General features: G+C 37.8%; 1 protein-coding gene across 5 annotated transcripts in view; it reads right to left on the bottom strand.

Annotated features, from left to right (window-relative positions):
• Positions 1-6,267: 6,267 nt before the first annotated feature.
• Positions 6,268-13,548, bottom strand: part of C1H21orf91 (chromosome 1 C21orf91 homolog) — a 33,601-nt gene continuing 26,320 nt past the window's right edge. For 4 of the 5 annotated variants that reach the window (XM_005201150.5, XM_024991423.2, XM_024991415.2 and 1 more), the window contains exons 4-5: positions 12,513-12,575; positions 6,268-11,087 (exon numbers count right to left, since the gene is read on the bottom strand). In XM_005201150.5, the coding sequence (XP_005201207.1) occupies positions 10,921-11,087; positions 12,513-12,575 (230 nt within the window). In that variant the 3' untranslated portion in view covers positions 6,268-10,920. 5 annotated transcript variants of the gene reach the window in all.

The raw sequence follows: 13,548 nt of genomic DNA, 5'->3' as shown, positions 1-13,548 counted from the left end.
TGAAGAAAACATTCTCACACACACACACACACAAAAAAAAACAAAAACAAGGGAAAGTCAAAGAAAAGCTATGAGACCCCTTTACTGCCACATATTTTGTGGTCTCCTATGACAGCAGACCCCAACTAGACTATGCCAGATCTGTGATTTCCAGACTTATTAGATTCATGGAATATTAAAATAAAAATAGTAACCAACTGTGATGGTTAATTTTATGTGTCAACTGGCCTAGGCTTTGGTGCCTAGTTGGTCAGTGCCAGTTGAGATATTGCTGTGAAAATATTTTTTCGATGTGACTAATATTTAAATCAGTAGACTGTATAAAGCAAATTATGCTTGATAATCTCCATAGTGTGGGTGGGCCTCATCTAATAAGTTGAAGGCCTTAAGAGAAAAGACTAAGTTTCCCTGAGAGGGAAGGGATTCTGCCTCCAGACTGCTTTCAGGCCCAAGACTGCAACATGAATTTCCAGCCTGTAGCCCCTACAATTGTGTAAGCCAGTTTCCTTAAATCATTCAACCCCTTCCCCAGGCCATCTGTCTTGTCTATCTATGTATCTATCTGGGTTCAATCCCTGGGTCGGGAAGATCCCTCAGAGAAGGGAATGGCCACCCACTCCAGTATTCTTACCTGGGAAATTCTATGGACAGAGGAGGCTGGGAAGCTATAGTCCATGGGATCACAGAGTCAGACACGACTAACACTTTCACCTACCTATCTGTCTACCCACCTACCTGTCTACCTATCCTTATTGGTTTTGTTTATTTGGAGAACCCTGAATCATGAACCAACATAAGACTGTGGTTTTAATATTTACCAAGTAAGGACTCAAATCCAAACAAATAAAAATGAAAACCTACCATCTACTGTTATCACTTCATGAAGAAACTTTTCTACTCCCATAATAGAAAAGCTGTAATCTCAAAATAAAGGACAGTTTTATTGATTGAAAAGATCATGTCCTAGCAAACAGCTTCATGCACAGCTTCTCTTCATTTATAGTTTTTCATTTTCCAAACACAGGTGGAAGTGCCTGAGCCAGTCTTTAGGAGCTGTACTGTGGGTGACCCAGCTTTTGATCGTGTGAGAGAAGAGTCTCCCCAAATATTTTCCCCTGATAAAAGAAAGTAGGAAAGTAATGAGGTGTCAAGACTCACAGTCCCTTTTTTCTTTCTATAAACAGCACGTACGGAATTGTAGGGTTGTTTGTGAGCCATGCTCACTCTTGTGTCCTATCTCTTTTGTTACAGATGATCACAGAAATATCTTGCTGTAAAAGCACCTCACGGTTTCTTCTAAATGAAAGCACATTTCCTATGTCCTTTCAGCTCAGCTCTACTGTTCATGCAGAGGCTGAGGAAACTGTCCATCACAGGCTTCTTAAAACTCATTATCCTTACAGAAGGTGAGAGCTGGAAGTTCCCCTGAAGATCATCAAGTTCAAGTCCACTTTTGACAGGCAAGATAACAGAGGCCAAGAGAGGTGAAGTGGAGCCCAGGAGCGGCAGTGGTGGGTTAGGCCCCAAGTTCCCGAATTTCAGTTCAGCAATGGCCTTGCTCATTTCAGCTTCCTCTTTTGCCTTCATCACTTTCGTTTCACTTGGCTCTTTCCCCCAGAAGAGCCTTTCTCCTTTTACATCTCCTTTCCTTTACTTTGAAGTTACAGATCTGAAACTCTGTGTTTAGCTATGCCTTGGCTTTCTTCCACGTTCTGTGAGGAGGTTGATGGCCTCTCAACAAACTCCTTTTATCTAGGTTCAAATTTCCCCACTTCCCTCTGCTGAAGCTTGATACCAACTGACCTGTAAGGGCTTGTCCTTCAAAACAGACTTAGGACCTTGCCTGTAGGACCAATTACTGAGAGGACAAGTGAAAATTATTGCTTGCCGCTGATAAGTCGCTTCAGTCATGTCCGACTCTGTGCGACCCCAGAAACAGCCCACCAGGCTCCCCCGTCCCTGGGATTCTCCAGGCAAGAACACTGGAGTGGGTTGCCATTTCCTTCTCCAATAATTCATTGTTTCCTACATACTATTTATAGGAGCTTTTCAAATTTTTCATTCTCCCCACACTTGAAACTTTATCTATTGGGTGGTGGTTTGTGAGTTTTTGAGCCACGAATTTGAGTTTTAGATTCTATTTTCAGTAGCGCTCTCAGTTTACTCCAATTGCAAAAATACTCCTCTGTATTTACAGTAACAAAATCAGAACGCAAATTTAGAGAAATTCAATCAATGGTGAGTCATGGGTGCCAGTCTCCACTTCATCTAAAGTGTGGCAACCCTTCCTGTTGTAGCGAGACATTTCTCATTCCTTCAGAAGCAGCTGTTTAGCACATCACCACTTCCCTCGAGCTTCTGACCCCATCATCTTTTCCTTTTCTCTCACAGAAAATGGAAACAGCCAGATAGGGACTTTTTCAACTTACTCTCCAATAAATCACCCTCAGATACGTTCATTTGTGGTTTTAGCTTCTGTCCAATGTCAAAGCCTGAGATGATCCTAGACCTCCTCGAAGACAGTTCGTTCTAGGTGTGCCGCACTGTTTCAGCTCTTCAGTCCTACTCTACTCCTTTGATTATTGCTGCCTCTTCATCTTTAGCTCTTCCAGAAGATGTCTTCTCAGTATTTATGCTTAAGTATTGGGTTGTCCAAAAAGTTCTTTCAGGTTTTTCCTGTAACATTCCTAACAAAATTTTTGGCCAACCCCACCACTTCCCAACATGAAACAAAACCTTGGACCCACCGTCATGACTTCAACTTTACGGTTAGACTCTAAAGAGCTCATACCCCAAATCCACTATCCTACCTCCCACCCACACTTCATTAGGATCTACTTTTGCTCCCATAGGTGCAGCAAAACTGTTCTGATTGAAATCCTGGTGGCTAAATCCAGTGAACCTTTTTCAGTCCTTAGCCTCAAGGCAGACTCTTTTTCAGTTGGCCGATAAAGCCTTGTTGGCTTTTATATCTCTCAGACCCTAAGCCTATAGGGTTTGTTGAGTTCCTGGAACACGATCTCAATTTGATGAAATAATTAAAATGGAAAACAGGTGGGAGCCAGGTGATGAAGCCTTCTAATGCTGAGCTGTGAGGACTGATTTTTAATCTCTAGGCAGTAGTAATCTAGAAACGTCTGAGGAGCAAAGTAGTAATGTATCTTTTGTGAAGTAAACTTGGGCAGTGGATGATTTTGGAGCAGTGGTTTGCAGAATGCCGTGTAGATCAGCAGGATCAGCATCACCTGGGAATTCATTAGATGAAATTTTTGGGTTCCACCCCTGACCTAGTCATTGAGAAACCTTGGAGGTGCAGCCGCTTGACATCTGTTTCATGAAGCTCTAAGTTAGAGAACTTACTGGTTTGGAAGGGAAATAGAGACAGAACAAGTGTCAGTCATCAAAGGCTTGAGTCACAGAGATGCTGTGGAGAGTGGGGTATGTGGAATGTGCAGTATTCAGTCACTGGATGACAGCCTTAGGCATTTATTTTTCCTGTAGCTACTGTCATTGGAAAAGGCCCTGATGCTGGGAAAGATTGAGGGCAGGAGGAGAAGGGGGCAACAGAAGATGAGATGGTTGGAGGGCATCGCAGACTCAATGGAAGTGAGTTTGAGCAAACTCTGGGAGACTGTGAAGGACAGGGAAGCCCGGGGTGCTGCAGTCCATGCAAAGAGTTGGACATGCCTGTGCAACAATGACGACAATTGATATGGAGAATATGCAGGCTTGGTGTGCCTCTGGAGTCTCATCATTCAGTCCTTCATTCAACATATGCTTACTGAGCTGGGGTCATTCACTATGACCTGAGAGAACACAGGTCAAGCCCAGAGCTAAAGTTATGATTAGCATTGTCTCATATCATTTCCTCCAAGATCCTGGTAGATACAAACATGAGTACTTTCAGTAATTCATACTGGAGAATTACTGAGAGAGAGAGAGAGAGAGAAGAGCTCCAAAGTCACCCCGCCTGTGAACAATCAACACTTTTAACAGGAAAACAGACATCTATGTTACCAAATGGAGAAGGCAATGGCACCCCACTCCAGGACTTTTGCCTGGAGAATCCCATGGACGGAGGAGCCTGGTGGGCTGCAGTCCATGGGGTCGCTAGAGTCGGATGTGACTGAGCGACTTCACTTTCACTTTTCACTTTCATGCATTGGAGAAGGAAATGGCAACCCACGCATGTTCTTGCCTGGAGAATCCCAGGGATGGGGGAGCCTGCTGGGCTGCCATCTATGGGGTCACACAGAGTCGGACACGACTGAAGTGACTTAGCAGCAGCATGTTACCAAAAGGTTTCTCTTCAGAACCGTCCCATCAGTTGCAGCTGACCCAAAAGGCAGACCATGTGGTCCTGAGGGGCAGCTTAGATAAGGGGTGGTTCTCAGCGGTTCACTTTTAGAAACCAATTTTGAAAGATCTGAGTGGGCGAGCATTGAAGTGAAGCGTAACAGCGTTCTCAGTTGCAAGCCAGAGAAGGCGACTGGTTGATTTAGGCTGAAAAGGAATTGATTCAATGGGCAGAGATTGCCCAGGAGGCTTGGAAACTAGGCAGCAACAAAGGTGATTACTCTGCTACTAGGTTCAAGGTCAAATCCTCTGAACAATGGCTACTCAAGCCCAGATGCCAGGAGCTTACGTGTTGCCTGCACTGGGTATGACACCAGATGTTTTCCCTGTTGCTGGTTAGACGCTGCTGTTCTCATCCTCAAATACCATTTCTTTGCTTCACCAACTAGGTGGAGTGTCCCAGATGCAAGGGAGATTGGGAGAAATTTTTGCTTCCACAGGTAAAAGTGGTCTGTGCTATCTGAGCACCAGAATAAGATTCAGATGCAGAGCACATGCCCCTCCCCGCTTCCCCTGAAAAAGTAAAATCCACTGATGTTTATTTGCAAGTCGTGTGGAACCTAAGACAGAAGGGATCTAAGACATCATCTAGATCAGATTCCAAAGATAAAACTTTTAAAAGCCTTTTAACAAATAATTTAGAACACCTATATGTAAATGATGTAAAAGGCGTTGTTCTGCTGGCAGCTCCCCTTTTTTATTCGTGGAGGAGAGAAGTGCTATCAACATACTCACTGCTACCGGTCAGTCTCTAAAACACCTGTAAAAAATTTGGGGTTCTATAATGACATTTAATAACAAGGGTGAACAAACCATTTTATAAGTAATTTGAAAATTCTTAAGAAGGCTCAGAACCTGGGCAGGAACAAAAATGATTAAGCAGCATTACGCTTACATTTTACCAACTGTTTGCTCTAGCTCAGTGAACTCAGAAAAGTTTATGTGATGAATTTCCCTTAATGTCACAGAACAGTTTAAAGCTAAATAGGAGAACAGCTTTGCTTGTGGTTTGGTGCTTTTTCCAGTACTTTCTCCAAACCAGACTCTTTTGGTCTTCATTGCCTTTTCTAGAAAACAAAGTGGTCTTAGACTTTGAAGAGAACTTCATGTTTAAGTTCTCAAACACCCATTATTTTATAATCTACCTCTGATCTCTTGAACAACTGTTTCCTAATTTTAAATTCATACCACAGGTATATAAATTACTTTAAAAATCGTTTGTGGGAAAAGTGGTAATTTGAAAAATATTCAGATTCATAGTGCTAACCACAAGTAATCTTGAATAATTTCTACTTTAGTATCCTTTTAAAAGCCAATTTAAAACTATTCACAACAGCTTTATTTATAGAACCCTAAATTGGAACAACTCAATGTCCTTCAACAGGATGAATGGATAAACAAACTAATACATACAATAGAAGACTAGTCTGCTAAAAAAAGAGGGAATGAACTACTGATCCTTACACTAATACAGATGAGTTTTAAAGCAGCCAGTTGAGTGGAAAAAAAAAGCCAGAGGCAAACAAGTACATCCTGTAGAATAACATTTATGTAAAGTTCTAAGGCAAAGTACGGTGACAGAGATCAGAACCCTGGAAAGGAAATGGAGAAGGAAGAGATATGAAAGGCATCGTAAGAGGGGATGGTTATACAGTTGTATGCGCTTATTAAAACTTAACACACTTAAAACCTTAAAAAGTTGCACAGGCCATCTAGACAGCCACAAGAATCTTATTTTCTGCTTCTGAACTCTTGGGGCAGCGGGAATATTATCAAAGATTCTCACAAAGAATTAAGAAACTGTTAGATAACCATTCTTAAGTGTAGACTTCCTAAACCTGAAAATGAAACTTCTCACTTGGTCAATAATTCAGAGAAAATATACGGACACTTAAAAATAGCCACTAAAGATAACAGATAATAAAATATTTATTTTATTTTTGTAAAATTAAAAATAGTAGACAAGCATATGTAATTACAGTTCCAAAGCAGAGCAATAGAAATATATAAATTATTGCAGTTTTAAAAGGAAAGTATAACAGCCAAGTAATGTCTAAATAAACTTTTTTGAAACCAACTTGGTTTTCATCACGGCAGCTTCATTTTCTTTTCTCAGACGTCTTAGGCAATTTTGTATGAATTTCTGCTCAAATTTAAAGCAAGGTTAACACACACACACAAATTATAAAAGTATAAAATAGCATTTAACAGAAGTCACTACTGAACACTTTCTAAAATGCCTCTTTTGGAGGCAGTAGGATGGAAATAAACATTCTATATGTTTGAAAAAAGAAACACATTTACTAAAATTCTTTTTTTGGGTGCAGTTGAAGGAAGCTCCAAGTAACACTTTGTGAAGGGAGGGTGGAGGGCAATACTCACATGATTTTTCAATGTTTTAATTTGCTAAGGTTAAAATTGTGGACTAATTCAACATCTAAAATGCCTCTTTAGAGGCAGTAGGATGGAAATAAACATTCTATATGTTTGAAAAAAGAAACACATTTACTAAAATTCTTTTTTTGGGTGCAGTTGAAAGAAGCTCCAAGCAACACTTTGTGAAGGGAGGGTGGAGGGCAATACTCACATGATTTTTCAATGTTTTAATTTGGTAAGGTTAAAATTGTGGACTAATTCAACATCACTAAAATGCATTAGTAATCTGAATTCTTTTAAACTGAAAAAGAGTATGAGAAGTGTATGTTACAAACTAGGTGTTAAAGATCTCAGTTTTAGAGACTTGCTATGATATGGTTCATAGCAAGGTGATGAAGTTGCTTAATAGGTTAGGCTACATTATTAATAAGGTCAGTTATGAAAGGATGAAGTGGATAAAAATACCGAGACGCTGGACAGAACTTTGTTATTCCAAGCACAGTATTACAGCTCTTCTCCAAGATACATTTACTTGTGCCAGGGCTTCATTACCTTATTATTTGGCCAATGAAGTCTAACCCATTCCACCACAAATTTCCTCAAATAATTATTTCCACCAACCTAAACTTAAAAACGCAACTGAACACTGAAATCAATTATCTTTGTTTTACAGCCACATCTGAACAAAAGATACTTGAGTACTAAACTTTTTTTTATTAAGTACTTTAAAAGTACTCAAACATCTTACTTCGGCATAAAAATAACACTACAAGAACTTTACACTGTACCATTCGAAAGTTGTTATGTCACATAACCTAATTTTATGGTCACTAGCCTGAACTGCTTACTGAGCTACACAAATAATTTATTCTTTAAAAGTTCCTACTGAAATTTTGAGCATATACATTTTGTATTACATTTTACAACATTAATAACACTAGCAGATTTCTTCTAAAACAAAATAAAGCCAAAATTTGTAAACATTAACACATACACATCTATCCCCAAAAATTCATTAAGAAAACACACACACAGCAAAAACTGACTGAAAGCAACAGCATAAACACCAAGGTAAAAAAATATATAAACAAAGAAGAATGAGCTCTAAACCCTTTTCAGTGGTAAATGGTAAAATAAAAAACCCGAGAAATCTCAAGATGCCAACAATATATTTTGACTATATTTCTGAAATCACTTCCCAACATGAAATTTATTTAAAAGTAATCCTCAAATGTATATAAAAGTGGGCACTCTGTGGTGAAATGAAGATATAATTTGAAAAACTAAAAACATTTCTTTGCTCCCAACACTGTAAGAAGCTACATAATGGACTGGAACACATCTGGCTGCCGGCATGCATCATCTATCACTGGTCTGGTTTGAAAAGAGCATGCCTTTCAAAAGACTAATTTGGACACTAAATACTAGGATCAAAGGGTAATAATCGCAAAGTAAACACATTTTTAGCTTAATTAAAAGGCTGACAGCATTTAAAATTTTTAAAGAGAACAATCTTGTGTTGTCAAAAATCACTTTCAACTTCAAACTAATTTTTTAAACTTAATTCAACTTGCCTAATTATGAACTCTAAAGTGAAAAAATATTAGTCTTATTTCACTCTCCTTAATCATATAAGCCATTAAAATGTCAGCAATGGCTGGCTGACAATCTCTTTTTTGCCATTTTTGAAACTAAAAGTATAGGTGAGATTTTCTTCTAAACATCCTCAAAAAGTACTAACAACTCTGCCGAAAAATGGTCAAGTGTGGTAACCAATATTTGCAGTATTTCATATTCTCTGAAGGTAGAACTCAACTCTATCCCTTATCCTTACTTCAGCATATAGAATAACTGCATATTTGAGAAAACTAACATAGGAATATAAAATAAGTTTACCAAATATTTGGATAAACTGCTCTGCAAAATACTTTAGTCTAAAAATTTTTTAAACTAGAATATCCATCCAAATCAAGTACTAGTGTGAGTACCAGCACCACAGGTATTTTTTAAGAGCACCGTGCCTTTGAAGAGCTTACGTATAAATATCTAACTGGAGTAAATCAGAGTCTCCAAATAAGACCTTGGTACCTGTATGATCCCATCTAATTGTGCCAAACTCAGTAGTAAAGCTACATATTTGCCAGAAATAAGCAAACACTTTGTTTGGATAACACTGTTGTATTCAGGACTGTACCATGTGCCTGCTGTTCTGGAAACAAGCTACTGCTTCTATCAAAGGCAACGCATCCCCAGTTTTTACGACTGTCCCTAAGTGATCTAAATAGAAGCACAAATGTGTGCAAGCAGCACACTGGCTGGTAACATCCTTAGTGAATTATGCCAAAAAAGGAGAGTGAAGTCAAATTTGAACATCTGTCCATAACAAGGAAGCACTGAGATACTTACTGGCATCAGGAAAGATCTCTATTCAACTTACAATTTATAGGGATTTTTGATATTGCACACATTCAATTTAAAGCTTATCAAAACTAAGGCAATGAATTCATTCCCCACTCCTTGGATTTTAAATTCATTTTGGATGACTCAAAGAATCGAGAAAAATGCAAAGTGTCTTTCAAAAGCTCCCTCCAAAAAGCAGTTATGTCATACTTCAAAGAAAACAAGACAAAAATCAGTAACATATCATTTAGTATCCTCAGGCAAATTTAACACATTTTACATTTTAGCATGACAAAAACTTGTTTTCTACTAGATGGAGGCGTTTCTTTGCTTGGTCAAATACTCTTTGTGTTCAAGACTAAAATCTGACTGACCCAAGCCAGGGCAGGCTGCCAAATTTAAGGCAGAAGTTATTCATATCTTTGTGTATGAAACTGCCAAGCTAATGGGCTTTTCTCTTGATGCTTTCATGCAAAGGATCCTGTCTCATAAATACATTCTAAGTACCAGCAGAAAACAGAATTTAGAGCCCATTATAAATCTGCGTTGGTTATAGCATTTACTATACTATATGGTTTGAAAACTTCTCTGTTTGAGACAACCTGTTTGTTCAAAACTCTTGGAAACATGAGAAGCAACTAACAAGAATATCTTCTTAAAAAGGAGCTTATTTTTTTGAATTAAGAGTTTTACTTTTCTGTCACAAGCAATCTTCTCTTTTCCTTTATATTCTAAAATTTAGAAAATGCTTTCTTTGGGCACGACTATCAATGATGTTAACAGAATTTGGACAGTTGAATTCTTGAACTTTTATCGAGCACACAAAATGATTTTAATTTTTTTCAAAGACAGGACAACAGTTTCATGGCATATTAAATTTGAAGATAGATACTACATTTGACTTGGAAGTGAGGCTTGACTTAAAATTCTTGTCTAAATTCTAACACATCAAAGTCATTATTGAAAGTAATACTGACTAGAATAGGCTTTTACTTCTATAGAGATGAGCTGACATACAAAAACTAGATTAGTATTTTCTTCCTGAACTCATAATTGCTTTTATTAGAAAAAAATAATGTCTTTTATTTTCCTGTATACTTGCTTTAAAAAGTTATTAACTCCTCTAGAAGTCAAAACAGTTCAACTAGATAGATTTCTATTCCAAAATACATTTATCTTTGGAAAACAAGATAACAGCTGTAAAAACATTATTAAGAGAATAAAATGCAGTGATGTGAAATATGGGTAACATATTCACACACGAAGTGTAACTATAATATATAGAGCCATTCAAATACACATTTATAAAGAGAATGAAAAGGTACCTAAAATAGCATTTTTATATATAAAATTTTCATATTAAAATATTGCTCAATAAATAAGAGGTGATATTATGAATTCCATTTCCCTCTTATATGTTATCTTCAGTAATTTAGACTAATATAAGAACTGTTAACCTTCTGTTGTTTTGACAGGTGAATTACATTAAAACATGTTTAATAAAATCACTGTAACAGTATATTTAAGTAGTCACATGTGGTATAAATTAGGGAGGGCTGTTTAGTAATTACGGGAAAACAGATTCCCCAAATGAATCAAAATGATTAACCCTAGCAGACTAGAGTGTAATGGTCTGCTTTATTTGGCAAAGATGTTGAATATTGCCTTAATCTTTGCAAATTTAATGACCATAAAATAATTGACCATAACTTTCTTCAACTTCTTCAAAGTGAACATGCCCAGCAGACCAAAAAATGGCAGAGCATAGGAAGTAAGTGTAAGTTGAGTTCAGTTGCTTATGGGCAGGTGTGACTTCAATCCCGTTCGGCCCATCTGCAGACATGGTAACTTGGAATAGTTCTTGAGAAGCTGTTCGATGGCAACGTGGCGGACATGGAGCTCTGAGGCTAAAGAATCTTTCTCTTGCACTTGGTGGGCTAACTCTTCAAAAACTTCTGTAAAAATTTAAAAGTAATTCTATTTTTAATACACAGAAAGCTAATCTATGATTTATATTTCAAGTACTTAAGCTGAAATGAACACATTGGGCAAGTGTTTGTAATGAAAGTAGTTTGAAACCAAGGAAACAGCTGAGTTTTGATCATCCTAGGAAGTTGTACACGTTGCATAGCCAACTGGAATATGGTGTTCTCCATCAAATGAAACTTGCGAGTCCTAAGCAGTGACCCGGATGCACAGCAGAGATGACAGTTACAATCATCTCTGAGATCCTTTCCTCACATGGAATATACAGGTTCAATGAATTTCTAATATGATTTATGGACAGTAAAGTGCCTGTTAGTACCCAGGTCTGGAACCTCCTCTAAGAGGCTCTGGAATCAGACTACCTGAATTTTTGAATTTTTGTTCTGACTCTTACGTGTCTCAGGCAAGTAACTTAAACTATGTTTTAATTTCCTCTTATGGAATAACCTCAGTAATGAAAGTAAGCACCTCATAGGGTTACTGTGAGGATTAAATAAGATCATACTTGTAAAGTACTTGTCACAGGATAAGTACTTGATAAATGTAAGTTGCTATTATTATGTTATTATCCTGAGAGGCTGTGTGGTCAAGAAAGACCACTACCTTTGGAGTTAAAAGGACAGGAATTAGAATCCTTAATCTGTTGCTTACTGAATGCAAGATCTCTGTAAGCAACTGAAGCAACTGTAAGCAACTTAAGGTTTCTGAAGTGCAGTTTCCTCACCTAAATGGGAATTAATTGTAGGGGAAAAAGAAAAAAAGACAATGGGGAATTTGAACACTGTTAACTGTATTAGCATCATACTTGAATGATGTTAACAAACTACTGTTCTTTTTTTAAAAAGATGAGGTTGTGATTGCCTAAAAAAGAATGTTATCTTTTAGAGAAAATTCTAAACTATTACATTTATGGACAACAAAATAAAATATTGTCTGGAATTTGTTCCAAAATAATCCATGCTGGAGGTGGGGGTAGGGGAAGGAAAATGGGTACAAGTAGAGAAGAAGGAAAATTAGCTAGCTGAAATTGGGAAAGAGGGTTTCACTACATTATTCTGACTACGTTTGTGTTTGGAAGAGTTAATAATAACAAAAAAAAAAGGGGGGCCAATACCACCTGCCTTAAAAATCTGCTAAGGAGCACACCTGTGCAGTGCCTTGTACAACAGTAGGTAGTAAAAACATGTTAGTAAGAGATTTAAGTTGTAGTCTCTGTTTTCACCAGAAAAAGAAGAATCTACTTCATCAGCAGGTCACAGAGAAGACTAAGAAAAATTCTTTTTGCTCTGGAAACTCTAAGAGGATCATTTCTAAATTTAAATGCAAATAATGCTAATAAGGGATTTTCTGTATCAAAACTGGCACATGTAAAAAGTACTGACATGAGTCTTTACCCTGTATTTGCTGTTGGAGCTCTGCATTCAGTTGCTTTACCTCACCAAGAGTCATCGAATTCACTGAAACATGAAAATACATTCATTACTACCATGACAACCTGGGAAAATAAGTTATCTACACCATCAACACAACATCCTATTTAAAAAAAGTATCTGCACTTATTTCTGAACATGACATTTAACAGGACCCTAGGATTCATTCATTAACTCCTAAAGTGCTGGGTTTTCAAATTCTGCCCACAATTCACAACCAGTCTATTTCACAACTGGTCTATTTCCACCTGAAATAAAAGGTTCACTGAAAATTCTTAGCATTAGGTCCAGTGGGTTCTGATATTTCTCATGCTGTTTCAGTTTTTAAAAAGGGCTAGTTACTACCCATTGAGTTGACTTTGCTAAAGCGCCACACGCTTCATGATGTGTAGCTTGAAAAAGACTAACGTACTATGAAAACAGTTTGAAAATCAATTTATCTAGCTATATGTTGTTAAGTCACTAAGTTGTGTCTGACTCTTTTGTGACCCGATAGACTGCAACCCACCAGGTTCTTCTGTCCATGGAATTCTCTAGCCAAGAATACTGGAGTAGGTTGCCATTTCCTACTCTAGGGGATCTTCCCATCCCAGGAACTGACTTCGTCTCCTGAATTGGCAGGCGACTCTTCACCACTGAGCCACCAGGGGAGCACCGTCAACTGGAGATAACTCAGATGTAGAATCAAGGAGTTATATAAAAATATACCCAAGGGCCCTTCTAGCCCTAAGATCACTTGATTCTAAGGTAATTAAAATTAACTCCGCTCCTGTGTGTTTTTGAAGAAATAGATGCAGACTGAATGAGTCACTTTTTCCAGGTGCCCACGTTACCTTTAGCCTTTGGTAAAATGTCAGATTTCTGCTTTTGAAATACCAGCCCCAATTAGTCTTGTAGGGATTAGCAACATAACTGTGTGTGTTTGTCAATGGTGGAGGCTCTGCTTCTAAACTATATGAACCCTGAACTTTCTAATTCCCAATCTGTTGATTCCGTTCTG

This window comes from Bos taurus, chromosome 1, assembly GCF_002263795.3.
Source record: "Bos taurus isolate L1 Dominette 01449 registration number 42190680 breed Hereford chromosome 1, ARS-UCD2.0, whole genome shotgun sequence".
Taxonomy (NCBI): domain Eukaryota; kingdom Metazoa; phylum Chordata; class Mammalia; order Artiodactyla; family Bovidae; genus Bos; species Bos taurus.
Note: the sequence above shows the minus strand (reverse complement) of the source record. Positions and strands in the feature narration are given on the sequence as shown.